The sequence below is a fragment of the Suncus etruscus genome, chromosome 1 (assembly GCF_024139225.1).
Source record: "Suncus etruscus isolate mSunEtr1 chromosome 1, mSunEtr1.pri.cur, whole genome shotgun sequence".
NCBI lineage: Eukaryota > Metazoa > Chordata > Mammalia > Eulipotyphla > Soricidae > Suncus > Suncus etruscus.
In genome coordinates, this window is record NC_064848.1 from 39811284 (window position 1) to 39834311 (window position 23028).

Here is a 23028-nt window from a genome sequence, read left to right on the forward strand (position 1 = left end):
CTCCATGGATAACAACAGTGCTCCCAGCCTTTTTGGGGCCCTTCATTGGCTTTATGTTGCTAGTTTCCTTTGGTCCTTGGGCTTTTCGCAAACTCACCACCTTCGTAAAGAATCAAGTGGATGAAGCAACCAGAAAGGACTCAAAGGTTCTATACCAACAACTATGCACCTCAGAAGACCAGCTGACACCTGACATCTCCCCTCCTGCCAACTCTCCGCCACTTAAGTTTGAAGTTATCGAGGAGCTGGCGCATAGACCTCAATCTGTGCCTTGCCAAGCTTTGGAAACGACTGAATCAAGGGTAGCAGATGTGGTGACTGGAAGCCCCACACCTCTTCACCCAGTGTGGCCAGTCCACCGAGGCACGTCTGTCCCTTCTATATTGTATACTAAACAGGGGGAGATGTGGGAGATCGAGCACCCCACATATCAAAGGAACTCTGAATGAATTTTCCACCGCCTGTCTGATTCAAGCCACAAAAGTTTGCATAGCCCCGAACCAACAGAAAACTCTGCAAATAAATTTAGCTCAGCACAAAGAATCTGGCTTAACCAGATGCCTTAACCTTTCCATGGAACCTGTTTTTGTAACTGCTCTCAAGCAGGTAGTTATAGATATGTTTTTGTAAAGTTTAAATTATGATCCTTATTGCTTGCACAAAAGATAGATCTAAATGGAAAATAGGCTAAACAAATAATTGTATTTGCGTAAATATCAATTAGCTATTTGTTTAAGAATTTGCTTCCCCTCCCCCCATCCTGCCAGGTTCCTCTTTATCCTTCCCGCCATCAAAATGTGTTTATGCTCCCATTGGTTAAAATTGTTGTACTTGTACAAATCTGATTGGTTTATGTTTCAATCCTATGTTACTAAAATAGGCCCTGGATTGAGCTATTATGAAAGGGGCCCTTGGGCTACTGTGAAGGTAAGAAGTGCTCAGGCCATGGGGGTATTGTGGGAAAGATGTGTGCAGAAATAATGTTAACCGTATATTAACTTCTGATCCTCAATAAAAATAAGCTATTATAAAATAAAAAAAAAAAAAACAAAAAAAATATGGGGATCACAGGAATCTCTCAAACTTGTTTTGTAGAGGGCTGGAGTAATAGTACAGCAGGTTGGCCATTTGCTTTGCACCTGACTGACCCAGATTCGATCCCTGGCACCTTATATGGTCCTCTGTACACTGCCAAGAATGATCCATGAGCACAAAGCCAGGAGAAACCCATAAGCATTTCCGGTTGTGGTTCAAAACCCCAATAAATAAATATTTTAAAAATTGAAAAAAAAATAAAGAAAAAAAAAAGATAGGTAATCAACATAACCAGATCAAATTATATGTGTGTGTGTGTGTGTGTGTGTGTGTGTGTGTGTTTTAGTTTTGGTGTAAGGCCATACCAGGTATCACTGGAGGTTTCTCCTGGCTCTATACTCATGAATCACTCTTGGTGGTACCAGGGACAATATACAATTTTGGGGATCAAATCCAGGACAGCTGAATGCTAGGCAAATGCCTTATATAACATATAATAATGCACCAGTTCTTGAAATGGTAGTTCAACTTGATTATGAATCCATGGTCAGAAAAAGAAGCAATAACACATAATATGCTCTTACATATATGTCATTATACACAGGGTTCTCCCATACACATGGTTTTCCCATATCCCTCTGTACCTTTGGAGAAGATGCTGGAAGAGAAGGACCATAATTCAGGCCTTCACTACAAGCACTTCCATGCAGAGATAAAACAGAAGCTTGAGTAGAGTAGATACTGTCATTATCGGGAGAGTACTGAGACTCAAATGTAGATTCATCTACTAAATCAGCATCATTCATGTCCACCTAGAAATAAAGTTAACATTAGTTGAAATATTTATCAAAGGTAGATAAGAGTGAGAGAGATAAAACAAGTTTACACTTGAGACCTTTGTCAGTTCTTTTTTCTCTTCACCTCTTCAATATAGTAGAAACTGTATAAAGAGAAAAGAGAACTAGAATAGACTGTCCACCTGTAGCAAAGGTTGCTGGCTTTGAAGGGTATTTTAGCCAAACAATAAAAGGAGTAAAGGATAAAAATGGACAAAAGGTCCTAGGTATATAATGTTATATATTAATAAAACATTAATATATAATACATAAAATTTACTCACTGTATATAATCTGACTATATTAAGGAAACATTGATTTTTCTCTTGTTTAAATTTTTTAAAAATAAAATTGGCTCAACTTTGATAACTTCACAAATAATGAGTAGTCACTTCCTACTCAAGTAAAATTAACTTGTTCATTAAAGTCACTAGATAATTATTTGTCTGCAGATTTCACTAACACATTTTATTTAAAATATCTTTAATTAATTTTACAATCTTAAATTTGGTACTGAAGTGGATATTATAATAATCAGCAAAGGCTACTTACTGCCCTTTGAAGCAGCTGATCTGGGTTTGATCTCTGACATCCCATATGTTCCCCTGAGCCAGTCAGGAGTGACCTAAGAACTGTGGGATATGGCCCAAGAATATAATACAATCTTAAATTTTCAGTTCAAGATCATTTTGGTGATCATCCGATATCAAACAGAGATTCTGTGAATTTGTGCTAAAATTATATAATCAACTAGAGGACCTTCTTATGATGTAAAATTCAGTTGGGTTATACATTTATACTACTGGAAAATTCATATAAACTTATGAGGTGAAATTCTTCACTATATATTTTCTATCAATCCTATTACTATCTTCACTGACAAAACCAAGTAAAAAATTTAAGACATATGAATAAATTTGCATTTTTATATATTTGAATATTTAATTACAATTCCCTTTTCTTTGTTTATCAGTAGTTTTTGTCTTAAGAGAAAACATTCTACTTTTAATGAGTATTTTAGCGATTCTATATTTAGTGGTTTAGTATACTAGAAGTTATATTGTAACTTCATGTTATAAAATTATTATAAAGTTATATTATAAATGCTATTATATGTGGCCAGTTTTGTAAAATCCTGATCAGAACATAAAAGGATTATCTTAAAGTGATCATCCTTCGTGAGAGGCATATTCAATAGTGGAATTACTACACAGTTTATTCTATATAAATAAATATATTATGTACAACAATTTTAATCCTAAGTGCTTAACATTTACTCCCTACCTATTTATTGAATCTTATACATAGCTTATAATGTTTATTATAAGTAACATTAAAAGAAATATTAAACCTATCACTGCTACATAAGAATCATAGGAAAGATCCTAATTATCAATCCATTTAATTAGTGTAAAGATGAAAATTTAAGAGTCAGATGATAAAAAAACTAATAAAGACTGTATAGCTGGTTACTGAGAGGACCCAGCACATCTACTACCACAATAAAGACTATGCTTACAGAAAAAATAACTAATCTTTTGGATAGCATTCATTTAAGAAGTATCAGTGAACCCACAAAAATTCTAAAGAGAAAAGTTTCTTGTGGTATAAATAATATACTTGTGTCCTGGGACATATATTTTTAAGTTCTATAACTATTGGTAATAAATAAAAGATGCTTACTCTATACATATAGTTCAGAACATTATAAACTAATAAATTTTGTGGTGTTAGGTCATGATGCCTTGTAGTATTAAATTTAGTTTATGACAAGTAATATAAAGTAAAATTATCACATCTATTATAATTAAAATCAAAACTGTCTAAATAGCTATCTCAAAAGCTGGCAATTTAAAATTATTAACAGGATAAAACTGCCCTCAAATTTATGATGGTCAACACCAATGAAATAACTCACACTCTTGTTTAAATATGAGAGCATTTGGTTTTTAAGACATAATATAGAATTTAATAGTTTAAAATCTTTTTCTAGCCCAATATTGATTATGTCAAATACTTACTAAAAACCAAACTGCTATGTAATGAGTGGGCAATGTTTGTTCACAAAAGTGCTAGAGTAAAAATCTTAATGGTAAAAAAAAAAACTTAATGGTAATAATAAGGGAAACAGAATATACAATTTTTAATATTTATGCTAAATAAATGTTGTGTATGCATAGCTAATAATTTTTACTTAAATAAACAATCCAGCATTATTTCTTCTATCAGAGGAGTATGATGAATAATGTATTTATTCACCAAAGTAAACTTGAAATTGTCCGTAGTATGTTTATTCTAATAAATAATATTTATATATGATGCAAAATAAAAATTTTAAGTTTAAATTTCCAGCACTATTTACATAAATGTATAAGTCATGTTTTTATCTACTATATGTGTATCAAATAAATCATACCAATGTAATTTTAACATTATGAATATATAATAAGAAACATATACCTGGTCCTTTAAAAGTAACCAAAAAAACATGAAGCTTTCTCAAAGGTTTGCAATATATGCTCTCAGGCAGGGCCAAAGGTTTGATCCCCAGCAGAGTAATGGTCCAACAAGCACCACGAGGAGTGATTTTGAAAAAACAATTTGCGAGTAACCCCAAATTATCACTGGATGTGGACACACCAAAATAAAAAGCACAAAATATGCTTATTTGTGATTGCATCCTATTTAAATTAATGACTAGATACCCAAGTTGGATATTAGAGCAGTTCTTAAAAAAAGTCATTAGAACTAAATAAAAAATGAATTCTCCAGCTACTTTTTCTACTGATAGAAAGATTAAAGCTATTTGTTGGCAAATTTTATTGCTAACAAAACTTTGTGCCAGAATCCAAAAATGTTTACACATATATTATGATTTTTCTTCCCACTTTTAATTATTAGAACCACTAGCAATGTAAAGACAGGACTGAGGGGACAAAAAAAAGGGGTGAAGGTGCTTGCCTTGAATATAGCTGATATTTCTTCAGTCCTTAGCACTGCATTACAGCAAGGAATAGCTAATGAGAACTGCCAATTGTAGCCCAAGAACCCAAAATGTAGACTTTTAGGAGCAAGAATGGTTAAAGAATTTGTTTTTCATGCAGCCAATCCTAATTCAATCTCCAGTACATGCAGCCCACCAAGTATCACTAGGAGAGATCCCTGAACAGAACCAGGATTAACCCCTGAGCAGAGCGTAATGTATTTTCATTTCCCAAGCCCAAGACAAGAAAAAGAAAAGACAACATGGTGCATTCTTTATCTTGAAAATTCAACTTACTTTTGGGCACTTGTACATCTAAGTAAGGTCCTTCTTGTACACTCTCTCTCTCTATCTCTCCCTCTCTCCCTCCCTCTCTCTCCATCCCTCTCTTTCCCTTCCTTTCTCTTTCTCCCTTCCCCTCTCTCTCCCTCTCTCCCTCCCTCTCTCTCTCCCCCCCAACCACTAAATGAAACTAATTAGCTTTACTAATAAAAGATAAATGTTTTCATTTTAAAGAAAACAATGATTAAAGACTTTAGTAAAGACTAATTTTTGTGTTTTGTTTTGTTTTGTTTTGCTTTTTTGGCCATACCAACCTTTGGTCATGAACCAAGTGTATTCTTCAGATGTCACTCACAGCAGAGCTAGGGAGACCCTGTAATTACAGGACTCAAATCCAGGCCTTCTATATGGAAAAAATGCACAGAAGCCCTTTGGGATAACTTCCCAGCCTTGTACAATTCTTTGAATGCAAAACTAAGACAAAATTTCTGAAAGGGAGCTTGATAAATCACAATCACTAACCAGAGCCAAGTCAGCCCTGAAGAGGGCTCTGTCAGGCAGCCCTTCCTCCTTGCAGGATTGTGGCAGGTAGAGAAAGGAATCCTCCTTAGAAGAAATATAGCCTTCTTCAGGTGAAAGCTGCAGGGAAGAATGAAGCTCAGTATTTGAGGAGGAGTTCGTGAAAAACAGAACAAAAAAATAAAGGAATGGGAGAAAAGGGGAGAAGCAAAATATTTTTTCAAATCAGATCATGCAATTTTAATAGGAAATGGTGAGCACAAGCTATTAAAATATTCATATTTTACCTTATTTGTTACAATACATGGAGGATATTATCGAATTAGCAAAATATCTATTAAGTAAAAACTCATCCTTCTCACTTTTAAAGAGTGTGCTTGAAATTCCTACTTAATCACAACCCATTAACTGTACCCCTAGAATTAGTACTGTGACTTTTTTGAAACTTAGTCTTTACAGTTTTATCAAATTTATGTCTGAGTTTTTTTGAAGGTTTTTTTGAACTTTATATATGCACTGTTTTATGCTAACTCTTTTTATTCATCATTACATTTGTATTTCATACTATACATTTTTATCGCAAATTGTATTTATTACCAACAGTTATAAAAGTTAAAAATATATGTTCCAGGACATAACTTTATTATCTGTAGGAATACCACAAGAAACTTTTCTCTTTAGGTTTTTTGTGAGTTGAATGATTGTTTTTAAGCCTTATATAAAGTCTAATATCTAGAAATGATATTTTCACATGTTCATAAGAACCCATATTACTAAAACTAATGTTTTTGTAAATTTGACATTGCAAGCTTTGCTAGTTGCAAAGCTTTGGGAACTTTTAGCTTGATATTCAGAAATGTTTATTCAGTTTATCACAATAGTCTGGGTAAAAATCAGATTGTATGAAGGAAACTGAGTCAAATTTAGTAAACACAAAATTTTGTTTTGCTACTTTAGGTTGCAATGATAACACATCAGGACCTTCTGAGATACTTTATTTTTAAAATAATCTTAATTGAATTATTAATTTAATGGGCAGTAATCAGACATAATTAATTTTAAATTAAGTTTGAGTATTTTAAGATTCTTATTTAAATAAATAATTGCTTGTTTTTATCAAATTTCTGTATTTTAAATATCTTTAAAAGGAATCAAGAAGTACTTAAATAACTTAGCAATCTAATTAGTAAAGAATTTCATTTGAAAATTAAGTGGTTTTCAATACATTTAAAAATTGTTACAGGAAGAAAAGTATTCATCAGGGAAAAAGGTTGAAAATTATGTGGATTTAAAATCCTGTAAAAGTGTTTTAGATTAAATAATTCCCTGACTCTTCTAATTTAAAGAAATTTAGCCAATGAGAAAAAATATTTTCCTAATACCTAATATTTTCCTAAATATTTTCAAATGGCTAACATCTCTCTTGAATTTGCTTTATAAGTGGCATGATAACAAAATGACAGTTTAAATTGCAACAGTTCTTTGTTTGAAACCATGCTGGTTGCAACACTGATTCACAAATTTTATGATAGTTTGTGATTTGTGTTGAGTGTTCCTGAGGCTCCAAGTTTGTACAGGCAATACTGATCTCTTTATTTTTGAAAGGTGATTGGCATATAAAATTTATTCATTTCAGGTGTACAAAATAATGATTCAATGTTAGTATTTTACAACATAAATACTACAGTATTTATAAATTACATACAGCATTATCCTCATAACATATCAAAATCAACTGTTTTTAATATCAATAATTCTCTGGTGATTTTCATCTTGCAAAGATTCCAGCTAAACAGTGACTTAAAATATAAACAAGATAAATGTTCAATATTCAAGGCAAATGTTCAATATTCATTATATTAAAATATAAACAGAGAAATGTTTAATATTTAAGACATAAAAAAGCAAGAGAGAAACAAAATATTAAAGACAGATCAACATCTCTCTTGTGCCTTACTAGACTACTAAGAATATAAATTACTTGGAAAGAAATGTTAGTAAGCCCTACAATAAAGTGCTTTAATTTAGCTTGTTTTTTTTAATAAAAGGAAAATTCATAATATATGTTCATGATCTGCTTGAATTGTAATCCTAAACTACTATAGTTTTAAGTAGACTAAAAGAAAAATCTAACGTTTTTACCAAAGCACAATGAAAATTTTTCAATAATTGTTTTGCCTGCATCATATAACAAATACCCACAAAATGAATATTATAGGGATAAACTCTTCCTATACCCGAGCTTAATAGTAAACCTTTCTTTTCCAAAAAAGTTATTTATCATATAACAATGTGTATTTGAAAATTTGTGAACTTGATACATTAACTCTTTTTTAAAAATTTATTTGGAACTAATCACGAAAAAATTATAGCATGAATAGCTATTAAAGCTTTTCTTTAAGGGAAATAATGATAAGTAATAAGTCATGTTTGCTATTTTTCTTTGTCTAAGAGAAAGATCAAAGTCAAAAAATGACCAATTTTAATAAATACATAGAATCCCAAATGGTCTATTTTGATACTCAATTTTCTTTATATTGACATTTTGTTATAATTTCTAGAACCTTGGTTTAATTTCAAATTAGATTCTATATTAGTCCTTCCTGCACTTTATCCTTTTTTAACTAAATTTATTCCTAGTTACTAAATATTTTTGTGGTATTAAAAGTAAACCACAAGTGAGAATCTAAAATATTTATAAAGCTTAATATTTGAAAACGATTCTTTTCTTTTTTTTTTTTTTTTTGGTTTTTGGGCCACACCCGGCTGTGCTCAGGGGTTACTCCTGGTTGTCTGCTCAGAAATAGCTCCTGGCAGGCACGGGGGGCCATATGGGATGCCGGGATTCGAACCACCACCTTAGGTCCTGGGTTGGCTGCTTGCAAGGCAAACACGGCTGTGCTATCTCTCCGGCCCCTGAAAGTGATTCTTTGATAAGTCAACAAATTTGTTTGATATGTATGCAAATATGTCCATATGGTTGTATAATCCTAAAATAAGCTATATTTGACCTTTCTTTCAAGTTATATCTATACAGAAAAAAAAGTGTAAATACTGGGAATCTTACTGTGAGTGATATGCTAAAATTAGTATACCTAATAAAATATTGTTATCATGATCATGAATTATTTTTAATAACCCAGTACTGAGATGGATCTATTCCTTCTAAGGTAAAGTCACAAACTGAAGAGTTCACTGTTAAAAGTTTAATTTCCTACTCTGAAATAGACAACAATTATATTAAAGTCAATAGAATATTAAGTCATTCAGAAATTTTGCTTTCTTCCACTATAATTAAAGATCCCCCCATATATTATTAATGCTACTCATTTTTCTATTACCTGTTATACTAGTACCAATATTTCTGTGAAAATATTTGTGCATTCATAGTGACCATATTTTTGCAGTAAAGTGTCAAAAGTGAATCAAACAGAAAAATTCTTCCAAAATTCTTAGTTGTTTTCTTTTCTTTGTGATTTAAAAAAAAAAGTCACTCAAAATTAAGTCTTTATTTTCATAGAGTCAGTATCCATACGGACGAAAAGTACAAAATATCCTGATTCAATATAGGGAGACTAATCAGTGTTAGAAGACATTGCATTTATAAGTCTCTGAATTCAGAGACTAGAAAAATAAAATAAGAGAAATAGTATCATTCAATCAGGAGAATACCTACAGTCTCCAGAAATTCAATTTTCAAATTTAAAAGGAAATAAATAAAATTCAAATTCTTACAGGTAAAGGCTTGGCAACTCCTATTCTTACAGTTCCTGTAGGTGCACCCTTCAGTGCCTGGACAGCTTCTTCAAGACTGCTATTTTCCAAGTTAACATCATTAACAAACATGAGTCGATCTCCAGGCAAAAGCCGGCCATCCTTTTCAGCTATGCCACCAGGCACCAGTGAGCGAATTACTATCACAGTACTTGCTGGGTCAATAGGATCCTAGAAGAATGAAAAAAGAAGGAGATGGTAGCTACTTTTCAAAGTAGTAAATAGTATTATAAAGTAGTCAATAGTCTTTAAAAAAAAATTCTTACATTGTTTTAAAGATTATCTCCATTTTAGAATGATTAGGAAGAATTTACATTTTTTTTTTCTTTTTAGTGTTTAGGGCTTAATCAGGAATTACTACATGGGGACCATATGGGATTCTGGGGATCAATCACAAGTTGGTTACATGCAAGAAAAGTGCCCTACCTGTTATATTATTGCTCCAGTCCAATGAAAGATTTACAAATTTCATCCTCACTTTCCATTATTTCTGAGTAGACCATTTACATTTGCAGATAAATTAGAAAGCATATCAATTCTTGATACGTAGACAAATTTATCTTTTGTCAATTTATAAAACATATTATCAAAACGTATGATATGTACCTAAGTATTAGTGATATGATAGCAGCTAAATACTAAGCATATTAGTAATCAACAGTAATATTTATAAAGTAGAATATGATTATCAAATACTAGGAAATATAAAACTTCTGGGTAGTTGTGAATATACTGAATGTAAGGTCTAACTTTTTTATTTCCTTGCAGTTCCAAGAATTGAACCCAGGCTCTCACGTATATAAGGAAAATATTCCACTGAGCTGGCACTGGGCCCATCTTTTTAAAAGAGTAGTATATAAAGAGGAAGAGAACTTATATATTTAGTGATAGTATTGTTTTAGGTTACACAAGAACCATAATATTAAAATGAGGTTCCAGTATTATGCTCTATGAAGAACACAACTCCCTAGAGTCACTGGAGATGTCTTTCTGGTTCATCATTAATTAATGAGAAGCAACAGCTGTGCCCTAGCAGACAAGCTTTAGTGTTTCCTTGGTTACTCATCACAGGAAACAATGCACACGAAGAATACAGGCCACCCTTGGCCAATTTAAGCTTATTCATAATTTAATCAAATGACAGGGATACTAGGATGTATAATATATCCAGTTCTTAAATCTATCATTCAATTCAGAAAAAGGATTAAGTCATACTTTTGTCTTTGCAATAAAATAGAAACAATAAATTTAGAGCATGGAAACAAAAAATAATTTAGATATAGTTCCAAAATAATAAAAAACATAGTATTTTTGTGTCTTTTTTCTAAAATGTAATCATATTTTTAATGTCCCGGCAATTAAAATATAAAAGCTTAATGGAGTCCTATTAAAATTATTTATGATAATCCACTGACATATAAATTGTCAAAAATTACTAGAAATATGAATATCTTTAATAAGAATAAAGTATCTGATTTTTCTCCCCTATCACCAATGTCATTTTTATTAAAAATGTTAAAAGTAGGAAGCATTTACCTGATAATCTAAAATGCTAAACCCAAGTCCTTTACTTCCTTTCTCCAGCTCGATGTGCTGAACATCAACCTCCCACATGGCCAAAGGTCCTTGAACTTCTGCACTCTGATCGGCATCAGTCATCACCAACACAGGATCCTCTGTCTCCGAAGACCCAATGAATTCACCGAGATCTATATGAGACTACATAACAGACCAGGGAGCTCTTATTTCAGAAACACTAGTTCAGCAGATAAACATACCAACACTAAGACAAGTGAGATTCTCTAGCATCTGCCCAAAATAAAATACTCTCATGTAAGAGTAGCCATAACTTATTTTAGAGACTTTGAAAATTAAAGTTGTTAAACATTGTTAAACCAGAAGAAATACCTAACTCATAACAGGCATTCAAATGTGTAGTTCTACATCAAGTATGAAAAGTACGCAATTGTCATATCTAAGCATGAAGGGTGATTTTTATGTTTTTCATCAGTGTCAAATCATTTCTGTAAAAAAAATAATAATAATTAAAACTACTGGTATTGAAGAAAAAATCTTAATTCAAGAGGAAATGGATATATGTAAAATATTTAGACTCTCTGCAAAAAAGGCTCCTAAAGTGTTGTGACTATACACATAATATTTTTCATTAATAAATTAACACATGTAGTGACAAAACAAGATTTCAAGTCAGATTGACCTGGGTTGGTAGCCTGATTCAATGATTTCTCATCTGTGTTATCAATATTGTTAACCTGGGTTTCACAGTTACATCCTGTGGAATTTCTGAGGATTAAATGAGGTAACATTTATAAAGAATCTAGCACAGAAATAGGGATTTAAAACTGATAGCTTCTATCAGTAAAATTAGGTGAGTCTATTTTTTGTTTAGTTGGGTTTTTTTTGGGGGGGGGGCACCTGGTGACGAGCAGGGGTTACTCCTGGCTATGTGCTCAGAAATCACTCCTGGCTTGGGGGACTATATGGGACTCCAGGGGATCAAACGTGGTCCTTCCGAGCCTAGCGCCAACAAGGCAGATGCCTTACCACTACATGCCACCACTCCAGCACCAGGTGAATCTATATATTATAAGCTTTTATTATATGTATATATAGTAGTTTAGAAAATACATTATTTTTAGGCTGGTATACTCATCTGAAACCTATATTTGCTCAAAATCAATTATTTCATAGTTTAAAACCATAAATATGGTTAAACCTTAAATATGGTTGTGAATATGTCCACTGAATTTATTATGATGATTTCATTTATGTAAGGTGCTAGATAGACTTCAAGTTCAACATAGTTTGGAATTATGTTTTTTTATCGTACTAATTTTTTTTCATTAAAGTTAGCACTGTGTTATAATACCATAAAAGCTTCAGTTATTGATCACTGAAAATGAATGTAAGTATACATATGACATTCACCATTAAAATTCCAGTTCTATTCTTCAAATATATTTTTTTCCTTTGTCCCATCTGATCCAGTTGTCTTTCTCCTACCCTTCAGATAACCACTAATTGATATTATAATCCAAAAGTCTATAATCATCTTACTGGCTTAGCATCTTTTCTCTATTTACTACAATGAGTAAAATCATAGATTTATCTTTCTCCATCTGGCTGATTTCGCTAATCTTAACAATCTGTAGGTTAGTGTTTTCCCACAGTGGGAATGCTGGAACTGTCTAGAATCATGGGAGTAGCCTCAGGTACAAATGAGGTTATAACTGTTTATTAGCTTAAATAAAATAATTTGCAAAGGGCACTGAATGATTTTTCTGAAAAGGAGGTGATAGCTAAGTAAAAGACTTTGCTCTTTATCCATCAATAATTATTATAGGTAAATTATATCCTAATATAAATAAATGTGATGTATATTTGTACAATGTATCTAATTCATCTGTCAGTAGATGGAAACTTCTGTAATTTCCAATTCATGACCACTGTAAATAAATTACCAACAACAAACATGGAAAAACATATATATATATATATATATTTTTTTTGGTTTTTGGGCCACACCCTGTGACGCTCAGGGGTTACTCCTGGCTATGTGCTCAGAAGTTGCTCCTGGCTTCTTGGGGGACCATATGGGACACCGGGGGATCGAATCGCGGTCCGTCCTAGGCTAGCGCAGGCAAGGCAGGCACCTTACCTCCAGCGCCACCGCCCGGCCCGGAAAAACATATATTTTTAAAATAAATATTTTATTTGGGATAAAATTCCCAAAAGAGGCACAAACTAATTGTATTGAATTTTTGTTTTTGTTTTCTGAAAAATTTCCATGGGTCTAATATTGCATTTTTAAACATGATATGGCATTATAGAATATGGCTCTTCAATACTTTAACTCTAATATTTTAAGGAGATCATGCCAGGTAATTGTTTTCATTCTAACGTATTTGAATCACCTAGTTGCATATTACAGAACACATTTAAATTCAAACTTTTCAAAAATATTCCAATTACTAATCCTGTCATCTTAACAATAACTCACAATGCCCGTGTATAACTTAAATAGGAGTTGGCTAAATTGCTAATTATACAAGGCCTAAATAATTTTATATGGCTATCTGATTCCTCAGATATACACATGATCTCCTTTTCTTGACAATTTGATACACATGGAAACTGGTATAAGTAGAAACACAATTTTTAATGTAATCAGTGTATTCCCTGACAACTAGTTTTATGAGGTCAAATGTCTCACATTAACAAATATGGTGTGCAAATAGAAACTAAATGCTGTGCCTAACCATGTTTTAGATGTTCTCATTTATGTTTCGGCCATTTACTCAATAGTTGAGTTGGACAAGTTATGTAAACATCTCTCTCCCATCTATGCTCAGTAGATTCACCATTTATATACTTCAATTATCTCTTTTGTCAAGTGTGTAAAAAAAAATCCAGCATCTTTACTTAACCTACAGAGCAATCCCTTAGGCACAAGTGATGACCTACCTACATAATAGAGGAGAAAAAAGTGATTTTTAAAATGTCATGTCTAAAGTCATAGGACTCAATTGGTATATTTACATACAACCTAGATCTGCCTGATGCATGTCCTATAAGTCTATGTGAGTAAATCAAATGCCAATGACAGATTTAGAAAATATTTTAAAACTAATTTCCTTCCCATTAATATTCAGATCATTCTCATTCTTCTCATTCAAACCCACAAAATCTGATACCTTTTCTGTTAGTTCAACATCACTTAAGTCTAGGCTCTCCAATTCTGACTGAGAGGAAGGTGGAACAGTTCGACGACAGCACACCATTGTCACTTCTATTGGTAATTCTTTTAAAATATTTACCACGTCTTGGTGATTTTCTCCAAGCAAATTTATTCTATTCACCTGTGGAAAAAGATAAGTTGTCCAAGAAACAACAACATTTCCTAACATGAGATTTCTTGAAAACCTTTTTCAGTAAATATATATCTAGCATATATGTAGATGAAAATTAAATATAAAATTTTCTGTGTCATTCACTATCATTCTACTGTATTCTACCACATTCTGCAGCCAGACCTCTAGTAATATGATCAATTTACATGCAAGTTTAGGGTATTCAAAAACTAAATTTCTAGATCATCCACAGGATGCTACCTGCTATTAATGTTTGACACACCAAAGTAGTAGTTTAGAAAATGAAAATATTAGAAATATTCTCAAAGGATAAAGGAGAAGACTATTTTTTTAGATAACATGTTAGAACCAAAGAGATAGTATATAGATGCTTGCCTAGCACATAGCTGACAGGGTTCAGGACTCAATCCTCAGCACAGAAAATGGTTCCCCAAAACACTGCAAGGAGTGATCCCTGAGCACAAAGTCTAAAGCCCTGAGCTTTGCTAAATGTGACCAGAAATTTAAAAATAAATTTAATCTAATTACTAACCAAATTAAAAGAAGTGGAAATGTTTTGTGTTAGCATATTATTGTGTTAGCATGCTTCTAAAAGTGGGCAGGAAATATATTAAATATTTTTAATTTATTCATTAAGATATCTAAAAGAAATTTAAAAGAATCATATGAAACAACAGTAACCCAAGAAAAGATGATGAAAATCTGATGGCTTGAAGCAGGAGAAAATATTCCATGTTCTCTTGTTTTGTCTTAATCTGGGTCACACCCAGTAACGCTCATTTCTTACTTCTGGCCCTATTATCTATTATAGTTTTGACTATTTTCCATCTGTTATTAGCATCTGTAAATACTGCAGTGTCCTCTGAGATTAATTCTGGCAGTGCTAAACGGACAATATGCAGTACTGAGGATAGAATCCACCATGTTAAGTCACATGAAAAGCAAATGCCCTACATACTGTACTATCACCTTGGCCCTCACTGTGAATTTTTTCATTTTGAAATATATGAATGTTTTATCTTTCCTAAATATTTGGTATTTTAAAATGTTTAAAGAATGTTTTTATTATTCTCTGGTGCTAAAAATACTAATATATATTCAGATTTTAAAATCAATGTACATGCAGATTTGAAAATTTCTTTTTGTGGATTTTTATTTGCAGCTCTCTCAAAAATTCTTTGGAGGGGGAAACAAAATAAGAACTTACTTATTCACCACATTAAGATTCCTGCAGCTTTTCAGAATTTAATTTAAGGGGTGGGGGTGGCACAGCTCCTTACTTCCAACAGTTCATCTCCACTGAAAAGCTTCCCACTGTGTCCAACAGGACCTTCTGGCAGAACTGATCGGATAAAATGATGTCCCACTGTTGCTTCCAGACTTATCCCTAAACCACTGTTTTCACTGAACTTTCTTACATGCGCCACCTGAAAGGAAAAATGACCAACATAATTCTAACAGTCTTCATGTTTCCTTTTTATAAATGCTTTTGTTTTATACAAAATCATCAATATTCCTATTAAAGCTTTAAAAACTGTATGGAGGGACTGGAGAGAGTACAGTAGAGAGAACATTTGCCTTGTACACAGCCAATTTGTGAGCAATCACCAGCATTACAAACGCTTTCCTGAATATGAGAAGGAGTGATCCCTGAGATCAGAGGACAGAGTATGGAGTAAACCTGAGCAGGTGTGGCTCAAATCTCAAAACAAACAAACATCTTACTGATATGTAAAAAATTAGGAGTTTGCTCTTTCAGAACACTAATGTCTATCATTTCAATGAAATCCATACAAGTAAGAAGGAAGCAGTCAGTTACAAGAATCCAGAATACTGCAGTGCCTACAGATGTTGATTAACAGATGGAGAATAGTCAAAACAACAACAGCTAAAAATCACAAACTTCAGCACAAATAGCAATATAGAAAAGATGAACAAAAAAAATATAAAATGTATAAGAATGAACACTTGGCACCCAGTATGTGCCAGAGGCTCTGTTATTCATATTACTCAGATTGTCTCATTTGCGTCACATAGCTATAATTTTCATCTTTTCTTCCCAAATAAAGAAAAGGAAGTTTAGAGTTTATCTTAACCAACATCACACTAGAAAAAAAGTTTTTGTCTTACAGTTTCAACCTAGCCCACACTCCTGACCATCAGTGAAGGACAAGACTGTCTAAATGTAAATCAAAACTTCAAGTAAAATGAACTTCCTGTTTCCCGCTATTATACTAAACAATGAAGAATATTAGAAAGTCACCCATTTTTGCATATAATTCATCAATATATGAAAATATATTAAAGATAATCTAACTCATTCCTCTTATTTTATAATTAAGGAAAATGTTGTTCAATTTTAAAGGGCACTTTCAAAGCATATGTTAGTATGTACAGGCCTAATATCAGAAGATCTATCAATTGACTTTGAAATCCAAAGCTATATGAAATCCTGCTCATTCCTTTAAACACAATTTAGGTAACATTCCCTTTGAAAAGATCTCTAAGTCCCACTTTTAGGTCCACCAATCCTTTTCTTATTATATCACTCATCCTATGTCTAAATGTCCATATGTCTAAATACTTAGCAAATAATTTAATAAATTATTGATAAATAATAATAAATTAATAAATTAAATATATTTAATTATATGTCTAAATAAGTAGCAAATAATTTAAATTCACATCTGTCTTATTTACTTCTGTTTGACGATAGTCAATGATTACCTTATATTATTTTACAGCATAATTTCTCTTCTAACAGTTCAGCAGGAATTTTGCTACCAAGAGACAACCTATACAATAAAATTGCCACAAGATCACAGCTGACCTCTAGGGCAAAAAATGTCAAAGGATTCTTTTGAGTATTCACTGCAGTTTTAGTTATGTATATCAGTCACATCAATTCTAGCCCTTCGGGGACCAGAATGATAGCACAGCAGTAATGCGGTTGCCTTGCAAGCGACCATCACAGGACAGAGCCCAGTTCAAATCCTGCCATCCAGTATGGTCTCCTGAGCCTGCCAGGAGCAACTTCTGAAAACACAGTCAGAAATAACTCCTGAGCACTGCCAAGGGAGACCCCACTGAAGTGGTGACGCACAGCGGTAAGGCATCTGTCTGCCTTGCCTGCGCTAGCCTAGGATCAACCGTGGTTTGATTCCTGGTGTCCCATAAGGACAAGCAGCCAGGAGCAATTTCAGAGTAACTCCTGAGTGGCCATGGGTGTGGCCAAAAATAAATAAATAAATAAAGATAATTATACCCCTTAGCTGAAATCTACCAACTTTCTTTTCATACCAAATTAACCAGTTAAACTAGCCTCGCCTCAATTTGAAAATGACAATAATAGCTACATTATTTGTTCTTTGACAGTTCATCATCTTGAATGATTGTCTCAAAACGATCATTGTCAAGATGACTGATACAACATTAAAAATATTATCCACCAACAAGAGCCCCAAAATTCTAGCTATCATGAATATTATGTAATTTGTTGTCATTCTAACACTTCTAATATACTCACAGAATATAAGAAATATAAAAAAAAAAAAATCTACTGAGGCGCCAGAGCAGTGGTGCAAGCGGTAAGGCGTCTGCCTTGCCCGCAATAGCTTAGGATGTAACCTGGTTCAATCCCCCAGCATCCCATATGGTCCCCTAAGCCAGGAGCGATTTCTGAGCGCATAGCCAGGAGTAACCCCTAAGCATCACTGGGTGTGGCCCAAAAACCAAAAATTTTCCACTGAATCTAGAAATTTTTCTCTTGAAATTTCTTGCATGTATGTGAAGATCCCTGATTGGTATCAATGTCATTAAACCTCTATATTATAGATCATAAGTTGCTCTTATACTAGGCAACAAATAATTAAAAAATGTAAAGTAGTACTATGACAAAAAGTAATATTATAAAATACATGGAGAAATAAAACAAATAAAAACAAATATGTAAGTGGGATACAACTGAAGTGAGAAATTACTTCTGTAATTGTATATATAAATAAATTCTATAATTCTATTATGATGTTCTAATATATATTTAGGAATCAGTAAAAATATATATACTATACACAACTGCCAGAAATATTAAAATACTATAAAATATTAAAATAGATGAATCTGGAGTTCCACTCCATTTTTCTGATGTTTTTTTTAGTTATATCAATTTGTCCAATATGAAAATTTATTACCATAACCTTATATATTAAAGTTTTTAAAATTTGTCCAGGGCATTTGATACCTTTCTGGGATTGCTTATGATGATCATCTTTAGCACTGCCATAAACAAATGCTCTGTTCAAATGAAGCTACCAGTTAAAATTTAGGCAAGAGAGGTTAACATACCACTATTTCATAATTAATTCCCATAATCCTTTGCCATTTTGTCAGCAGGGCAGCTTCCTGTTGTTGCTGCACATCTTCCATTTCATCTACCTCAGCTGATAGCAATGGGTACTCTGAAAAGTTAATGTATATTAGTAAAGAACTACAAGATGTCTATATATTAACACTTTTGTACCTGAACACTGTGATCAGAACCTGTCTATAATATCAAGTCACACTCCATACAAGGGTTGGGGAAATAATTGCGGAAGAAAAATGCTTGCTTTGCATACAGTCAAACTTGGTTGGATCTCTGGTACTTCGTATGGTCCCCAAAGTACCACAATTGACTAAACATAGAGCCAGGATAAACCCTGAATACCCACATAGGTATAATCTAATTTTTTTTAGATAATGGACTATTTACCCAATATGCATTCTTATTCTCTATTTGTTTCAACAATATAATTAGAATCCCATCATTTCAAAGTTAAACACCTATCTAAAATATAAATTAAATTCTAAAATATTTTAAACCTTGACTAAATACCTATATGTTATTTACCATTCTTACTTTTTATTAAGACTACTAAAATTTGGGCCCGAAGAGATAGCACAGCACTGTTTGCCTTGCAAGCAGCCGATCCAGGACCTTGCAAGCAGCCAATCCAGGACCTAAGGTGGTTGGCTCGAATCCCGGTGTCCCATATGGTCCCCCGTGCCTGCCAGGAGCTATTTCTGAGCAGAGAGCCAGGAGTAACCTCTGAGCACCACAGGGTGTGGCCCAAAAACCAAAAAAAAAAAAAAAAGACTACTAAAATTTAAAAATAAAGGATACTGAGTTGCTTGAAAGTTCATTGATGTTTCTGCAGTAAAAAGCTATGTTGTTTCTACTATATTACTCTCATTTAAAAATATTTTTTCTAGGTATAATGTTATCTCAATAAATAATGCTGATTAAAAATCACGTTTACCAGTAGAAATCTGAATAAAAATAAAATCACAAAATCTCAAAAAGTTACTAAAAACAAATAAAATAATATAAGTCAAAAATTTAGCAAAAAAGAATCTCCACTAACTTTGAAAGAAGTTCACAGTTCCTTCATAGGAAAGATGTCACCATTTGATTTTGATGTTTAGTGGACTTAAACTACCAAAGAACCTAAATTAATTTGATAAGTAATCAGTACACAGCTTGATAAATTCCAATTTTCTAATAAAATATTCCTCACAATGGGAAGGGTGTTTTCCCTGAATGTGGTTGACCCAGGTTCAATCCTTAGAACCTCATATGGTCCCCAAGTACTAACTGCCAGTAGTAACTCCTGGCTGCAGATCCAGGAGTAAGCCCTAACCACCAATGGGTATGGTTCAAAAACAACAAAACAAAACAAGAACTCTATAATATAACATACTACATTTATAAATATTTCTCAGCATCACTTTTAAGAATGATTTCTTAATTAATAAACAATATAAGCATTTATATTAACCATTATATTAGAGAATTCTTTCTCTATAAAACTAACAGTGAACATAATAACCTGTTTCCCGGTGTTTACCTTCTTCAATTGGCAATATGCTGGTGTTTCTTCTCAGGGATAAAGAATCTTCATCCTTTTCATAATTTTCTTAAAAATAAGAACAGTTCAGTAGTGTTAAATCTTAATCAGTTTAAATCTTAAAACATAGAACATTAAATCTTAAAATTATGCATTGTAGTTTAAATCTTAAAACATGATCATGATTTTTTATGTTTTTCTAACCCTAATATATTTATGTGAACCACTAGATTTTAATTTGCATTTTATAAGTATAAATTTCAGTACTGGTACATATTTAAAGGAGTAATGTCTGTTAATGGGAAAAGGAAGTAGTATCTCCTATGGTCAGTCTCTCTCTCCTAGAAACACAGTATATAGTATAAATAGCAGTAATTCCAAAATGGTAGAGTTAAGAAAAGCAACAGCATTTTTTCTTAATGATGCAACATTAGTTAAAAAGTTGTTGATGATCATATAATCCATTGTTTCACCAATGTCTTCACCAGTTTTTCTCATTGGCCCTCACCCCTAGCCTGCCTCTATGGTACTATTCTCTTTCTCTTTTTCTCTCCTCTATTTTTTTCATTTTATAATACTGTAACTGAAAGATATCATGAATATGAATATTACTTTACATCCCAAACTATAGCATTTTTAAGCCAGAACTGTGACCTACTATGTCACATATCAGTAAGTCATATGGGCATTGTTGATTTTCAATTACATATATAATAAACACCTGATGAATAACATTTGTATTTTTATTTTCTTTTATATGGGGAGGGGCTTGGGACCACACCCAGCAGAGTTCAGGGCTTATTCCTGGATCTCTGCTCAGGGATTACTCCTGGAAGAGCTTGGGGACCTAATTCAGAACTGGGAATAAAACCAGTCAACCATGCTTACTTCAAGTGGCCTATCACTGTACTCTCTCCAACCCAAAAATCACATTTCTAAGGATCAAAACAAATCTTTTTTTTCTAGGAAAGCTAAGCATTCAAAGATACCACAGTCTCACATAAATAATATAGGATAAACCCTGTGATGACAATACATGACAGTGACTTCCAAAAAACAGAAACAGAAAATAATAAAAGTACAGTTTCTAACTGAAAAATTGATAATAGGATTGGAGGCGATCCTGATTCTGATGCCCATTTTGAATTTCATGGCATAGTACCAGTTGTAGTTAATCCAAATTTTATTTAACATCCTTGTCCTCTGTTCAATACAGTACATCTTTAATTCTCAAAATTATTATTTCAAATTTAGAAAAGTAATCTAAGAGATACAAGGTAAAACTGAAAACCAAAGTAATATGCTATTACCATTGCTATTGCTGGCACTGAGGGGAGACAAAACCACTTCTCTTGTGGTATCTTCCTTTGATGTGAGATCAGCCTCCTGTTTTGGCCCTCTCCTCATCAGAGTGAGATGCACAGTCTGTCCTGTGTGTCGCAATACCTCTACTGCTTGTTGGTTGGTAAAACCTTGAAGATTTGTGCCATCAACCTATCACAGAATAAAATAGGTTAAAAATCAAATAGAGTATCATAGTATCTATTAATACAGATTTGTAATGACATACATCTGAAACTTCTGCTCGTGTTCTTACAAAACCCGAGTCAGCTCCCATTGATACAAATAGATTCCACGTTGAGAAGCACCATATTCTTTGAGTATAGATGTCATGCTATAATTTTTATTACAGTAAACAAAGAATAAAATTTAGAAATGTCTCTCAAAAAGATATACATTCCATTTTATTTATGGGATAGGAATTATATATACAAGGAAGAGACAACAAAGCAAACTATTACTGTAAAGAGAGTCAATAAGATTTTCAAAAATACAAAAACAAAATGAAGGAAAAGATAGAATCATATATATCTTTCATGTTACAGGGGGAAAATAATTAAGAAAGAAAAATGATCAGGTAAATAGGATTGAAAACAAAAAGGTGAGGCAGAAAATCCAACACAATTATAAAAATAGTGAAAAGAGAATAAAAAAAGAAAAGGTAATCAGAATGATGGCTAAAGAAGTTGGAAGTTTTAATCCAGTTTATAAATCAAAAGGAATTTTTAAAAAGTTAAAAAATTAATAAAGAAACTAGCACTGTACAGTCTATTTAATTTATTTTTTAACCATTTTTTTTAAATTAAATCACCCTAAGATGTATAGTTACAAGGCTGTTAATGGTTGAATTTCAGTCATAAGTTCCAACACACAACAACCAGCCCTTTACCAATGTACACTTTAGGCCAATGAGCCCATTTTGCTTCCACTGCTATGCCCTTTCCATTTGCCTCTATGGCAGACACTTTTCTTCTCTCTTCTTTTTTTATCTCCCCAACTCTATGATTTGCAATGTTACTGAAAAGGAATCATGTATATCACTTTACCTCCTTTCAGTACCCAGTTCTTTCCAAAGTGATTATTTCCAACTGTTAGTGTCATAGGGGTCCCTTCTCTGTCACAACTGCACTCCCCTGCTATTAACAGTCTTAAATTAAATATAAAAAGAAAAATAAATCTTACCCATATCTAGACAACAGAGTTAACAGGTTATTCAGATAACATTCAGTAGATAATTTATGAAAATTAAGTCTTATATTGAGAGCAATGTTTGTGAAAATAAAAAAATCATATTAGTAATGCTATATTTTTGTGTACCATGTACCAAAGTATAGTTTGAGAAGAGTCAGAGTAAAAATGTAAACTAATTGACTGGGAACTATAATTCTATTGCAATAGAATATAATGAATGTATCTAAAAATACCAGGAGAAAAACAAAACTGTTTAGTTGCTTTGAAAGTGATGTAAGAGATTGTTTTTG

At 32.6% G+C, this 23028-nt stretch overlaps 1 protein-coding gene across 1 annotated transcript in view; it reads right to left on the bottom strand.

Annotated features, from left to right (window-relative positions):
• Positions 1-23028, bottom strand: part of MPDZ (multiple PDZ domain crumbs cell polarity complex component) — a 174445-nt gene that overhangs the window by 87461 nt on the left and 63956 nt on the right. Inside the window, exons 11-19 of the mRNA XM_049769299.1 lie at positions 21517-21700; positions 20207-20275; positions 18666-18778; positions 15602-15748; positions 14145-14309; positions 10966-11148; positions 9391-9600; positions 5659-5775; positions 1680-1847 (exon numbers count right to left, since the gene is read on the bottom strand). Coding sequence (XP_049625256.1) covers positions 1680-1847; positions 5659-5775; positions 9391-9600; positions 10966-11148; positions 14145-14309; positions 15602-15748; positions 18666-18778; positions 20207-20275; positions 21517-21700 — 1356 coding nt within the window. The remainder of the gene's footprint in view (positions 1-1679; positions 1848-5658; positions 5776-9390; positions 9601-10965; positions 11149-14144; positions 14310-15601; positions 15749-18665; positions 18779-20206; positions 20276-21516; positions 21701-23028) is intronic.